The following is a 13,821-nucleotide window of genomic DNA, read 5'->3' on the forward strand; positions in this document are numbered from 1 at the left end:
CCATCTAAACACAGAATGTCCTTATATTTTTATGCTCTTACTTCACGCTTCAAGGATGTTTCCGTTTTGTTTTTCACAAATCTTTTTACAAACTGAGCGAATGCAGACCCTGAACACTCAATTTTGCAATTCATCAAGGGGAAAAAAGGGGGGGAACCCCATTGTGATTTAAAAAAACGAAGATTTTCTTGGATTTAAATACATGAAATGATCACATTTAATTCTAGGCATTTCCCCCTTTTACATCCATAACCCATTATTGAGGAAAGTGCTTCCTTTTAAAAAGGTCTCTATAATTTGTATCGTGATATATCTTAAAAATAGCATTATAAACGACATCTTGCACCATTTGGAAACCTCAAGCTAGCTAAAGCATTGCATTCCACATAGCAATGAGCCAACCCTATTCATCACCTCAATTTATGTAATTTTTAAAAATTATTAAATAACTACTCTGTACCAGACACTCTGAGAGATATTAGGAATACAAAGACGACTTAGGAAGTTACAGAAGATCCTTTTTTTTTTTTTAAATCATTGCATTTATCTTGAACAAAAGAAAACAAGGATATCCAGGAGTTTATAATTTGAAAAGCAAAAGTGGTAAAGCTGTTATCCACAACTATTGTCCTCCACTCTCACTGAGGACTGGAGTCAGCTGTGCAGCTTTCTACACCACAAATCCCCACTTACTAAATTAGGCTCATCAAAATAGGAAGAGAGGAACACTTAAATGAGGATAAAAACTCTTCACGTATGTATGCAAAATTATGCTAAACTTATACCACAGCATAAACAAAAAAGTTACTTTTCTGTTTAAACAAATCTGTGTCAATGCAGCCTCATCCAATAGGAAACCATCTGTGTTCGGACACTACTGCTGTTAGCTCTTCAGTAATTCCTGCTTTCTCGAATATGCTCGCAAAGAAACTGGCAGCAGCTGAACCAACACTCTGTTTTCCAATTTCTCTCACTCTTTGCCACACTGACAAGAAAGAAGATCTGAAGGCAGTCTGTCTGTAGGATCTTAATAACTATCAAAATCAAAGATTTGCAATTTTTCAAAAACAATTATGCCAGTGCTGAGTGCCAGGCTGATCTTGACTTTTTTATTTCTCTGTCCATCTCAACGTTCTTTTTATTTTCAGGGATGTGAGCTTAAAATCAGGTTGCACAAAGATGATCATTCTAAGACCCCTTCTCGTCCCTCTCCGTTTGCTTTATGCATGTGTCAGTGTGGTCTGTATAGGTTAATAATTGGTTTATTACAGTTTTGTACTCTTTACTGCCTTGCAGGATGCATTGGGGGAGAATTCTAAAAAACATTTAAGCAGAGCTGATAACTAGCAGTTAGCTCAGAATTTTGTTCCTAAATCCAGCCTTTTCTGATGTTCCAAGAACTTAGGTAACTGTTTCTGCATGATATACATTTTTGACTGTTTTATTTTTTTTTTCCAACTTAAGGTTCCTCCTGACAAGAGAAATGGAACAGAAGAAATATACTGAAATAGCTGTTCTCCTATTATTCTTGCCTTTGAAAAAAACAGAGAAGAAACTGAAAATCTCTTGTGAAAACTTGTACTGGTGAGAGCTACAAGGCTAGAGGGGCTAGAGAACTTTGCCAAGCTTTGCATGTATATATGGATTGTTGGGTACCTATCTGAACAGAACAAACTTCCCAAAGCTTTTCAAACAGATTTTTCTCTAATAATGACCATCAATAAAATGGGATCTATCCCTTGACTGCTGAATATGGGTTTGGCCTGATAAACTCAAGCAAACTTTAGACTGTGTTGCTTCCCCAAAAGAAATCTCTTAGTTGTAGTATTGTGTTACCAAATTATAGGTGACAGACAAAATTTCAACAAATCTAACCTTATAATTCAAATCAGGATAAGAAATTGCACAATTTACCATACAGAGAATTTGGAACAAAGAAGATAATATTAAATTTGAAAATCCTAACAACATTATGGCTCTTTTTTCTATTCTCATCCAATCTTCTGCACGAACATATTTTTCAAATAGTTGTAACTACAGTATGGCTATTACTTGGTGATCTGTTTTTGCTCAACAATGTAGCATAAGCTTTTTGTTTGTTTGTTTTACTTAATAGTGTCCAGAGTCATCATTTTTGCTGGCTGCATCAAATTCCATAAAACAGATGTGTATAATATAGGTAACTCTTTCAGAGAACATCTAGATTATTTCCAATATTCCCATATTACAAATAATGTTGCAAAGAGTATATTCATGACCACACTCTTTAAAAAAATCATTCTCTAAGGATAAATGTGCAGAAATGGCATTAGTGGGTCAACATATATAAGTACTTTTTACAGTTTGGTAAGTGGTTTTCAAACCTAGATGAAAATAATTCCATCTATTGATATTAGCGAAACACATAATGTGCTTCAATCAGAAAGAATGTTTGTAAGTATAAGTGCTTATATGTACTATAAGTATTAAGGCAGTTGACCTATACACACTACTATATATAAAATAGATAATTAATAAGGACCTACTGTATACCACAGGGAACTCTACTCAATACTCTGTAATGGCCTATATGGGAAAAGAATCTAAAAATGAGTGGATATATGTATACATATAACTGATTCACTTTGCTGTACACCTGAAACTAACACAACATTGTAAATCAACTATACTCGATTTTTAAAAAAAAAGTATTAAGGCAGGATTTGCTTTGGAAATCAGGTAAGTTTTGTAAACTTTCATACAAAATGGATAAGAGGTTGCTTTTACAGTAAAAACCGTCATTTCAATAAAAATATTCACTGAAAATTCCATTTCCAGAAAAACACCTTTGGCATATAAACTTTAAATAATCAAAAGAAAAAGCAATCAGAAAAACTTCCCAAGGAAATCTAAATTAATTCTACATAAACCTTCTTTTGTTAATTAAATAGCAGTAGTAGGGTGGAAAGAGAATAGAGTTTGAAATCAGAAATTTTCGGTTCTATCTAGTGTTTATATTTACTAGCTCTGGAATCATGAATACTGAATAAGATAATGTACAGATAGCTTAAAACACACTATACAAATCTGATTAAACAGTTCTGTTATTCGATCTCAATTTCTATAAACATGACAAACATATTCCAAAATGGTCAAAATAATAATAGGTTGTATAAGTAGTATTAAATTCATCATTACTCTGCAAGTTAAGGCTTGAGAGTCTAAGGAAATTAAGGTCAATGGATGAACTTATTCAAAACTAAACAGCCATTTGCACGTTCTTTAAGAGACATTCTATGTTTTGTGCTTAACATAGTTAACTCAGTCATCTTTAGAGACCAACATTCAAAGCAGGAAGAGAGGGCTAACTGTAACAGGGAAGAGGGACTCTCAGGGTACTTTTTTTTTTTTTTTGCGGTATGCGGGCCTCTCACTGTTGTGGCCTCTCCCCCGTTGCAGAGCACAGGCTCCGGACGCGCAGGCTCAGCGGCCATGGCTCGCGGGCCCAGCCGCTCCGCGGCATGTGGGATCTTCCCGGACCAGGGCACGAACCCGTGTCACCTGCATCGGTAGGCGGACTCTCAACCACTGCGCCACCAGGGAAGCCCATCTCAGGGTACTTTAATACTCTGGGAGGTCAATTTAAACCTAATGACCAATATTAAGGAGCTTATTCAAAGACATATACATACCCGTTGTTCAACAGTAAGCATCATGGACTTTATTAAGTTTGAGCTAACACAACACTTTAAAAAAGAAATACTGGATAATCAACAATTTTATCAAAGAACCCAAAGCATTACAGGTCATGAATATACAATCTAATACAAAGAAATTACCTGTGTTTTCAATTCAAAAAGAATTCAAATATCCACATCTTAAAATTCTGGTGATTAGGGGAAATGATCTTAGTTAATTGTTTGTAAAATTACATTCCCAAGATAAATATCCGATGATGCGATATCTAGTTTCAGTCTGTTATTTGATAATTGTACAAATTTGGTCTACCTGAACCTCATTTTTTAAAAACTGAAGAAAAAGACATCTACTTTAGCTACCTCAGAGAATTTCTGTTAAGATCAACTGGGAGTTTTCTTTGAAATCTAAAAGGTGGAACCTATCATTACCACCAAGCCAGTGAAGACAAGCATATTTCTATAGATGATATAGCTAAGAATTTGTCATTTGACCTTATGTAATTAAAAAAATCAAATCTGAATATATAGGAATGACCAACTAAATAAAACTTCCCATTAAATACACTGCCAGATTTTCATTTACTCATTGCTATGCATGACAGGACCTCTGAAACAAGCTCATCAATATGCCAAATGTTCAAATCTATAGTTACCTTTATTACTACTTCTAAATAACTGAAAAGATAGGGGCATTTTAGCTTTAATTTGTATGAAGAAATTGGTGGAAAAACAGCAAATATGAGTTGGCTGAGCCAGGATTAGCAATTCCCTTATTTTAAACAACGTACAACTCTATCATCTCTAAAACAAAACTCAAACTAATCACAGACAGTAATAATCGACAGAGACTAGATGTTTCAAATGGGGGGTGTGACCACATTTTAGAGAGTCATTCTAAAGCCTTATTACAATTAAAAAAAAATGTAGACTACATAGACCTGTGTGCATAAAACTCAATATATCTTGGTAATTTTCTAAAGAAATTAAAATATCATACAAGCAGTAGCCAAACACTCTCTACACAAATATGGAAGTAAAATAATTCTATCAATAAGCCTTTCTTATATTATTAAAAGCATTTGCTTTTCTAATCTTATTTTGAATTGCATCTTTTATATGCAATAGATCATGACAAATCCATTCAATGCCTATAATAATGTCATGTAGGTATGCCTTTCACTACCACTTGAATCCACATTTATCTTTAAATGCTCTTTTTTGTGTAGGCAGTAGGTATCATATGTTTTTATGTCTATATGAAAAAAGTCACTGGACTCTTCTGTGTCAGTAAGTAGTGGAAGCATTCAGTATCCAGTGGTCTGAATTAGAAATTCATGTCATGATTACCTCAGTAGAATAAAACTTTCGGCACATGAATACTTTATTTTAAAACAAACTTTAACTGAAAAGTATCAGAAGCCTAGTGGTTTGCTCTCCTTCCCTGGGAATATGTCATATGTTTTTGTCATATAGACTATTGATATAAAAATGATGTAGTTCACGAAATGGCAATCTAATGTCTCCATCAGCATATGAAATATGTGGCCACTGGTTTGTCTTTTGTTTGGTTAATGCTGTTATGCAGTATAAATTACCTCAGCAATTTCTCAGCAATTTCACAAAATGTAGAATGCTAAATGCATTGGAGGAGGAAGATCTTTGTATACAAGTAACTGTACATGAGGTAAATGATGAAAATTAAGACTTAAATAACAGGTGCTGGCATCCCTAGAATAGGTATTTTATAGACCATTTGCATTTAGAATCACCTGGCAGATCTGTGCAAAGGATTTCAGAGACCCGCTAAAGACCCACCGAATCAGTCTGTGGGGATGAGGCCCTGCATTAAAATTTTTTTTTTTTTAGTGTTTAATTTTTTTTTTTTTTTTTTTTGGCTGTGCTGTGTGGCTTGTGGGATCTTAGTTCCCTGACCAGGGACAGAACCCAGGCCCTGGGCAGTGAAAGCCCCAGTCCTAACCATTGGACCGCCAGGGAATTCCCAGGCCCTGCGTTTTTCACAATCATCCCAAGCGATTCTAATCACATTAAAGCTTGAAAACCATTGCTCTAGGACTAGGGGCATGAACTAGATGCCATATTTTGTAGCTGGAATGTTCAAAATGTAAACATGTTCTCAAGGAGAATGCTAACACATGTTTAAAATGTGTCATATTTTATCTCTTCTGTTACATTATCCTAAGCTCTGAATAAGGGCATGTATCGTTCTGTGATTAATTAATTGATTAACTGGCTGACTGACTCATTTATTCCTTCACTGACTAAGTTACTGGGCATCATTTATGAGCTTGGCACTATTCTGGTGGACCTTTTCTTGTTGTTAATAACATAGCTGATAACCTTATAAGGCTTCAAGATATTCCTTACAACAGTTTTTACGTGTAAGATGTTCAACAGTTCTTCACTGGCTATTGTTGAATAAACAAGAGAATAAATGCATTCATGGATCCTTCTTGCACCATAAAAAAATTATTGTGTGTCATGAAAATAAGTCAAACAGCGATTTCCTTAATTACCAACTCTTTGTAATGAAGCAAAGATATGACTAAAAACCTCAGTCCCTTCCAGTACCTACAGATTTTTAACAATTTCTTAAAATAATCATTGAAAATGACCGCTACTTGAAAATTACACAAAGGCATCCCAAGGTCACAAAATGGAATTTTAAAAGCCTCATTTCAGTGACTGATATTCGGAAGAGTTGCTTCTCTTTAGAGAAAACCATGAAGACTGAATTTTACAGCACAGAAAGTATGCAGCTACAAGGTCTTTTAAAAGATCTCCAACAAAGAATGGATAATATGAATAGTGATAGAAAGCTTAGGGGTGTGTGTGTTATTTATGTGTTAAATACCTTTACAGTAGTTTGTGGCTGGCATTAAACACAGGAAAATGACCTAAATTTCACCTAGAATGTTCTAACTGGAGGTGATCTTAGAGATTATCTGGTATATTCCCCTAATTTAATATGTGTGGAATATGAAGCTCAGAAAATATCAAAAACTTGACCTATGCTTACTCACCTAACTAGCAAAATCACCAGCACTAATCCTTGGATTCGATTCCTGTTTTTCAATTTAACATTTTTTGTAGTATCACACTGGGTGCTATAAATATAAATATGTGTTAGTTCCTCTAAACAGAACCAGAAGGCTGATAATCTACCATGTTTTTAACTTCTTCATTGTCTATTTTGTAGCCAAAGAGAGAAAGAAGTGGCAAGAAGAATTGGCCAATATTTTAACTGATTCAAAATCTGTTCACCTCAAAAGGAACTCAAAATTCTAAAATGTACTTGGGAGTTCCATGAGTTAAAAATAGAGTATAGATTTAAACCCCAAATAACTAAATGTGTAAATTAAGTGTGTGCACTTACTGCCATGTCTTTTAGACTCCAAGATGTAGTGCAATTAGCATGAGAGGAAATACCCTGAAGATAGGAGTGTCTAAAATCACAAGTGCTAGGAGAAAGGTGCTCCTTAGCTTCACATTGCAACATCCTAACAGGTTGTAACTGTGACATTGAGTCAGATCCTGTGCAGGAGAATAAGGAAGCTGCCCTACCATCAGGCATTTAGATAAGTGGAATTCGGGTTAAAAGGAAATGACAGTCATTGCAACAGTAGCCATTTGTTGTGACTATGGGAAAGGAAGGCAGACAAAATACTCAAAGTAGCTTCTTGCAAAAGAAAATCAAAACAAAAAAAAAGAAAGAAGTCTTCATTTTAACTAAACACCATACAAAATATAACCAATTACAGACTACCTAAAATTGTGGGAGGATTAGTTTAAAAGAGTTCTGACCACACAATCAGCCTTTTAAAGAGATTCTTTGACAGAGATTTAAATAGAGACGTTCTCAGCTTCAGGAATATCATCTCCTATTAATAATTAATTCTATCAAGTTATCTCAGACTGCCTACTTGGTTCCCATTAAACAATCAACAGTTACACATTATGAACCCAGGGTTTGCTTCAGACAGGTCGGTTGGGGGGGGGGGGGAGGGACGATTCATACGTTGAGCACATCTAATAATTTTTAAATATTTAAAATTTCTTAAATTTCCTCCCAGTTTATCTGCAAACAGCATTAGTTAATCAATGAGCAAGAACAATTGTGCAATGACGAACCACCCACAAGTCAAGGTGTTATCTCTAGCACACAGCAGAGTCCTTGGTGCACAGAGGGCATGCAATTAAGTCTCAACATCCTTCCTGAGTTCTCCTTGTGGAACTCTTGTAATTAGTAGCTTTTTCCAAAACGTTCAATGAAAGGTAAAAAACAAGCCTAAAATAAACAAACAAATGAAAACTCTAAAGGGAACATACAAGCCAAAATTTACTGCCTCCTCTTTGTACTGTCACCTGTATGGGAAGGGAGAGTAATACACTAGTGTTTAAAAATGTAGTTCTGAGTTCATACCCCACCGGAACATCCTACCCACGTGACCTTGAATAAGTTATGTTTCATCTCTCTCCATAAATTTATCGCCCTGTTAAATGGAGTTAATGATAGTATCTTCCTCATAAGATTGTTTTGGGGATTAAATGTGTTGCATATGAAGGGGTAACGCTGTGATTGGTAGATAGTAAATATCCAATAAATATCAACTATTATTATTACTGTCAAAAAGATGGTGGCAGTTATAACTACTCTGAAATCTGAGATCCTTTGTAATGCATGCAATGAAACTTAATAAACAAAAAATTGGTGCTTATTAAATAAATTCCTTCTAAACTGATTAGAGTCAATTATGTTCACACAATGGCCTTGTTTTACCGCTTTCTCAGTAATTAAGACATGTAAACGTTCTCAGCACTAAGTACTGCCTCATGCTAACCAGGGAAAAGAGGAAGAGCTCATTTGGCTCTTTATATGGACACCAATGCTAGATTTGAGAGCTTCAATGTACAGTAATGTTGCCATTTTTTTCCCTTCATCTAGAGTTTACCAAGTTCACTAAATTACAGCCATGCTAAAATTCTCAACAACCACTTCAACATAAGATTTATATCTTTAATTTCTTTTTCATGTAGCAATAGCAAAGTACATACATCTGATCATCCTTGACTCTAAGACTGAGAGCATCACCCAATTTACAATTTAAAAACTTATAATCACATTTCACAAACAAGGCTGCCTTGCTATTCCAACCAAAATATTATGAGGCTTATGAGGAAACCTGCAACGATAAATTTCAAAACAGTTTGTAGAGAGTAACTGAATAACATCTTTATGAGGACAAGTATCAGGGGATTGACAGAATTTGTTAATAGCAACAATAACAAGAAACATTTAGGAAGCTTCTGCTGTGTGCCAGACACTGACTAACTCTTTGAGGTAAGTGCCGTAAGTTTCTCCAATTTGAAGATGAGGAAACTGAGGCACAAAGAAGTAATAAGCCGTCTGATCCCAGAGTCCAAGTTCTTACCCATTATTCTACATACGGATGTTGTGGCTTCTATAAATGTTACATTCATCAAGTATAGCATATCTATATTCTAGCCAAATGCTCCAAACACTGAACCAAAATCTCTGCTTTGAATTGTTTCTAACCTTTATGGCCATGGAAGAAATAAACAAAGAGCACACTTTGAAATTTCGAAGGGAACACATAAAGACACCAGCGAATCACTCCTACCTCAAGTCTGTCTGTCCGCATTAATTTCTGTGCAGCAGCTGCAGCAGCTGCAGGTACAGGGACCCCAGGATTCCCTGTAACCAACATTGGTGCAGTCGGCAAGATCTCTGCTGGAACCAGGCTTGGGGAAACAGGTCCCAGGTAGGGATTAAAGGCTGCTGATGCATTGGTGGCTAAGCTTGGTGCAACTGAAAACATTGGCTGAAAAATAAAATACAAAGCAAAATTTAATCGGCAGGTCTTGGTTCAAAGTTGATATCCTGCATTACATATCTATCCTCCATCCATGTATCCATGCATCCATTCATAATCCATTCTCCCTTTGCTTCCTCTTTCCCTCCCTCCCTCTCTCCATTTAATTGTATGTTTATTTACTCTCATTTAGGATAAGAATGTTTCTTAAAATAAGCATTCATCAAATCAATGTTCTTCTAAAATATAATGGGTAATTATCCATTAAATTTTCCACTGGGATTTTGAAGCTTGGGGTCTATAATACTTGCAATTTCTTTTTGAAAAACAGCTCAACCAATTCAATACAGAAACTTCTTGTGGTTACCTAATCGCCACCTTTGTCCTGATTTAATCCTGGAAACTTGTCTAAGAAATACATTTCATAATTGCTATGTCAGATGTACTTAAAAGATCTGTTTACAACTGTTAATAGGTTGCAAGTGTCCTATTATCTAGAATAAATAAAGCAGAACTCACAGTGGACAGCAGAATTTCACAGTCAATGTAAACTGTGAATAAATCTTATGGGATACGTGAAAGGTGATGACACCATTTCTTTTGAGCATATAAGATAAAGTATTTGGCATATATATTTGTTGCAGGTTTTCCTGGGGAAATTATAAATCTCCCACCAGCCTATTACACCTTTGTGAGATACTTAACAAATTCAGCTTACTAGGGAGAAACTATTCTGAAATGTGAAGTCTGAAAAAGAACACTTCTAAAGAAATGCATTATGATTGTTCAAGGAAATACATATAGTAGCATTGAATAAAATGCTACAAGATAGATTTTTTTTTGCCAGAAATGCTTTCATGAATATATGAAAATAGTTTCTATTTGTTGATATGAAAATTTGCATATCAGGAAATATGTGTTTTTGAGTAAAATTAAATAATTTACCTGAAATCTATTTTAACAATGTGCTTTTCCAGTTTTCAGAAGATAACCTAGCACAATTTTCCACCTTATTGGTGGTAAATTTTCAACTTCCTAATTCAATGGAGTTTTCATTCTTGATGTTTAATGCTGTGTGTAATAATAATGTTTGTTTCCAAAACACAAAAACAAATGGACAAAATGGATCCTGTTCATTAAGGTAATTTTAAACAATTTGTTATCTTTACCCTGTAGTAAGGAATAGAATCACAGAAATTTCTTTTAGGAAGAAAGGGACATGAGAATGTAGATAATTCTTCCTTCTGACAGGAATAAGAAGTTAGATGACCCCAGAGTTTATTTAGTATTCAAGAGAGTTTTGGTGTAAGGTTTTATGCAATCAAGATGTATATGTTACAAAAGTAATTCTTATAGCTCAGAAGAAATATCTTTAAAAAAATAAAATATATCCTTTATCTAATTTGGCCCTGACTCATCCTGTATTTAGAAGAGTAAAACAGATTTCAAGTATACCTTTTTTCTTAGGGCAGTGGTTCTCAATTATGGGTGATTTTGTCTCGCAGGGGACATTTTGCAATATCAGGGGACATTTTTGGTTGTCACAGCTGGGGGTGCCAGCTGCATCTAATGGGTAGAGGCTGCTAAGTGTCCTGTAACACAGAACAGTCCCTCGTAACAAAGACTTATCCAGCCCCAAATGTCAATAGTGCTGGGGTTGAAAATTCCTATCCTAAAGGATACAGCCTTCTCGTGACTTCACAAATTGTTTTAGGACAAAATATTTGCAGCTAGCATATCCAGTCTTACTAAGAAGACCATGTAATACAGAGTATTTAATACATAATTTGATTCACTTGGGTGAATAAACAATATACCATGGATTCCATCGATATTTTCAAATTAAAATAATTATTGTTCCTAATGTGTTGGTTTGAATGCCATGGTTAGTTGCCCTGCCTGGTTGATGGCTCTTGATGAAGTTGCCTAAAGTAATACTTCCGGTCCCCAGTTCCATCCCTGCCCAAGGCAGCTACCCACGGACAACAGGAAACTATTGGGGGTTCCAGATATTAACAATCAATAACCTGTCAGAAACTGGGGCCCAGAGCAATCTCCATCTATCAACAGTTACTTATTCAAACAGCAGCTGATCTGATACTGCTTCACTGACTACTGGCTGCCAAGGCAGCAGCAACACAAGAGTTGCCCTGTATAGTAAATACATGTTGAACTTGGATCTCTATTCAGAAATATTCAGGTTAAACTTACACTGTTACATACTGTCGGACACAATATGTGAAATTTCAGCCAGAAAAACACTCTAATTTTTCTCTTAGATATTTAAGAATTATAAGAAATTTAGCACAGAAGACTAAAAGACTAGTTTAGAATATGGAGAACAGAGCTGGTCAATGTTAATTCTTGCTATGAATTAATACGTATTTCCAGAGAGGGCATTTTAAATGTATACTTCAGAAAGTTACTGAGATGTTTATGTCACTTTGCACAATCTACTATAATTATTTAGAAGCAGAGGTCCAACTGACAAACTGATGGAGGGAAGAAAAGCATTTTTATTTTAAGAAAACAAGATCAGTGGCCAGTAAAATTCAGCTTTGCTAAATATCACTGAATAAAATAAATTTATAATCTGCAATGCATATAGTGTAGCAGTTGCATATTACAGATAAAAGAATACTTTTATGAGATAAAAATACTCATCTTATTAACTGGAAACAATTTTTCTACTAGATTGTTTCTACAGAGTCGTCACATGAATTAATTTTCTGACAATTCAGCAGAACAAATTCAAATCTGAAGAACTTTAGGGCACTGTCCCCAAGTAAAATCTGTAGCAGCTTCTAAAACATAAACTATTTAACAAACATTATCTCAAACTGCTCCCTCTCCAGATAAAGCGTTATTTGCTAAACAGGCAGACAATCGATAATAATAGCTCTGTACTTTGAAACTGGATTCCAGCAGCTGCCAAAAAAACCCACTGAAGTGCAGCATTCCTTCATTTCTTTTGAATTTCTGTAAATTTGTTATATCCCTTTTTCAAAGAGCACCTTGCTGGAGGTAGGTCATTGCCAGCCCCATCAGAGTGCTCTAATCAGATTAGTGAAGCACTTGAACTGTGGTACTGCCAATTCTCTATTCCAAATGCCATCCGAAAGAGGATTCAGCAGAATCACAAAGACGGATATTAATACAATGGTATTATCAAGCAGTATCCTATTTTCTCCGAAGTAACCACAGGATAACATATAACTATGTAATTGGTGTATTTGATACTGACTATATCCTTGTAATAATGATTTACAGATATCTTTGTTCCCAGAAGGCATAAGGAAGGTTGGTTTATGATTGCCTTTTTGCCAGTGAACATCCTAAGCAGAGAAAAACAAATTGCAATCTCACTAATGCTGGTGCATTTATGGGCTAACCACTTGTTTGTTTTAAATGAGACATTTGATTCCATTAAGGTAATCAGGCTTTATTATGAATGAAAATGTTATTCAATTTCACATTATGACCCTCGTTAACTGTGTGCCAACATGATTATTACAATAATTCTATTTATTGTGTGCCAGGCATTGTGCTAAGTGCTTTACCTATGTTATTATATTTAATCCTCATAATAGTAGAGTATAAACTCCTTGGAGCAAACGAAAGCAAAAACTCCACTGCTTTTGTTACAAGGAGCAGGGGATACATGTTTAGTTCACTACTAAATTCCCAGAACCGAGAATGATGCCTGGCACACAGTAGGCCCTCAATAAATATACACTGAATAAGTGAGTGAGTGAATGAATGAATGAAAGTGTGAATAAATTACAGCCTTGTCAGGTGGATATTATGAGTTTCATTTTGCAGATAAGGGAAAGGGCTCACAGAGATTATGTGCCCATGGTCACAAATGAGTGCATGGAAGACCTAGGATTTAGACATCGGTGTGTTTAATTCCAGATGGTTCTAAAACCAGTGGTTCTCAGTGCTGGCTGTCCAGCAGAATCACCTGGATGACTTGAAGCCCAGAACTCCCTGGCACTCTCTACTCATCAGAATCTCTAGGCAGCAGTAGTTTTTAAGGCTCCTGGGGAAATCCGATTCCATATACTATGTGGTCTTCTACTATTTAAATACAGAAATAGGTCCAGTTTTCAGGTTCTATGTGAGGTCTCTAAGTATATGTGCCTCCTGTGGCTCCCTGCTTTTGAACATGGTTTTCCCTCCACAGTGAAGGTTGCTCCTGTCCAGCCCAACTGTTTAATTCCTAATTAGGCTTCAAGAATCAGGACTCTTTCTCGAAGTTTGCCCTGATCCACGCACACCTCCAACTATGA

At 35.5% G+C, this 13,821-nt stretch overlaps 1 protein-coding gene across 18 annotated transcripts in view; it reads right to left on the minus strand.

Moving 5' to 3' along the window:
* The window catches only part of MBNL1 (muscleblind like splicing regulator 1), a 201,611-nt gene that overhangs the window by 21,312 nt on the left and 166,478 nt on the right, over window positions 1-13,821 (minus strand). For 14 of the 18 annotated variants that reach the window (XM_022582790.3, XM_022582806.3, XM_022582805.3 and 11 more), the window contains one exon: window positions 9,338-9,538. The exons of the other annotated variants lie outside the window; for them this stretch is intronic. In XM_022582790.3, the coding sequence (XP_022438498.1) occupies window positions 9,338-9,538 (201 nt within the window). The remainder of the gene's footprint in view (window positions 1-9,337; window positions 9,539-13,821) is intronic. 18 annotated transcript variants of the gene reach the window in all.

Source organism: Delphinapterus leucas, chromosome 4 (genome assembly GCF_059928025.1).
Source record: "Delphinapterus leucas isolate spDelLeu-1000000601 "Yukka" chromosome 4, BTC_Dleu_Yukka2, whole genome shotgun sequence".
Lineage (NCBI taxonomy): Eukaryota > Metazoa > Chordata > Mammalia > Artiodactyla > Monodontidae > Delphinapterus > Delphinapterus leucas.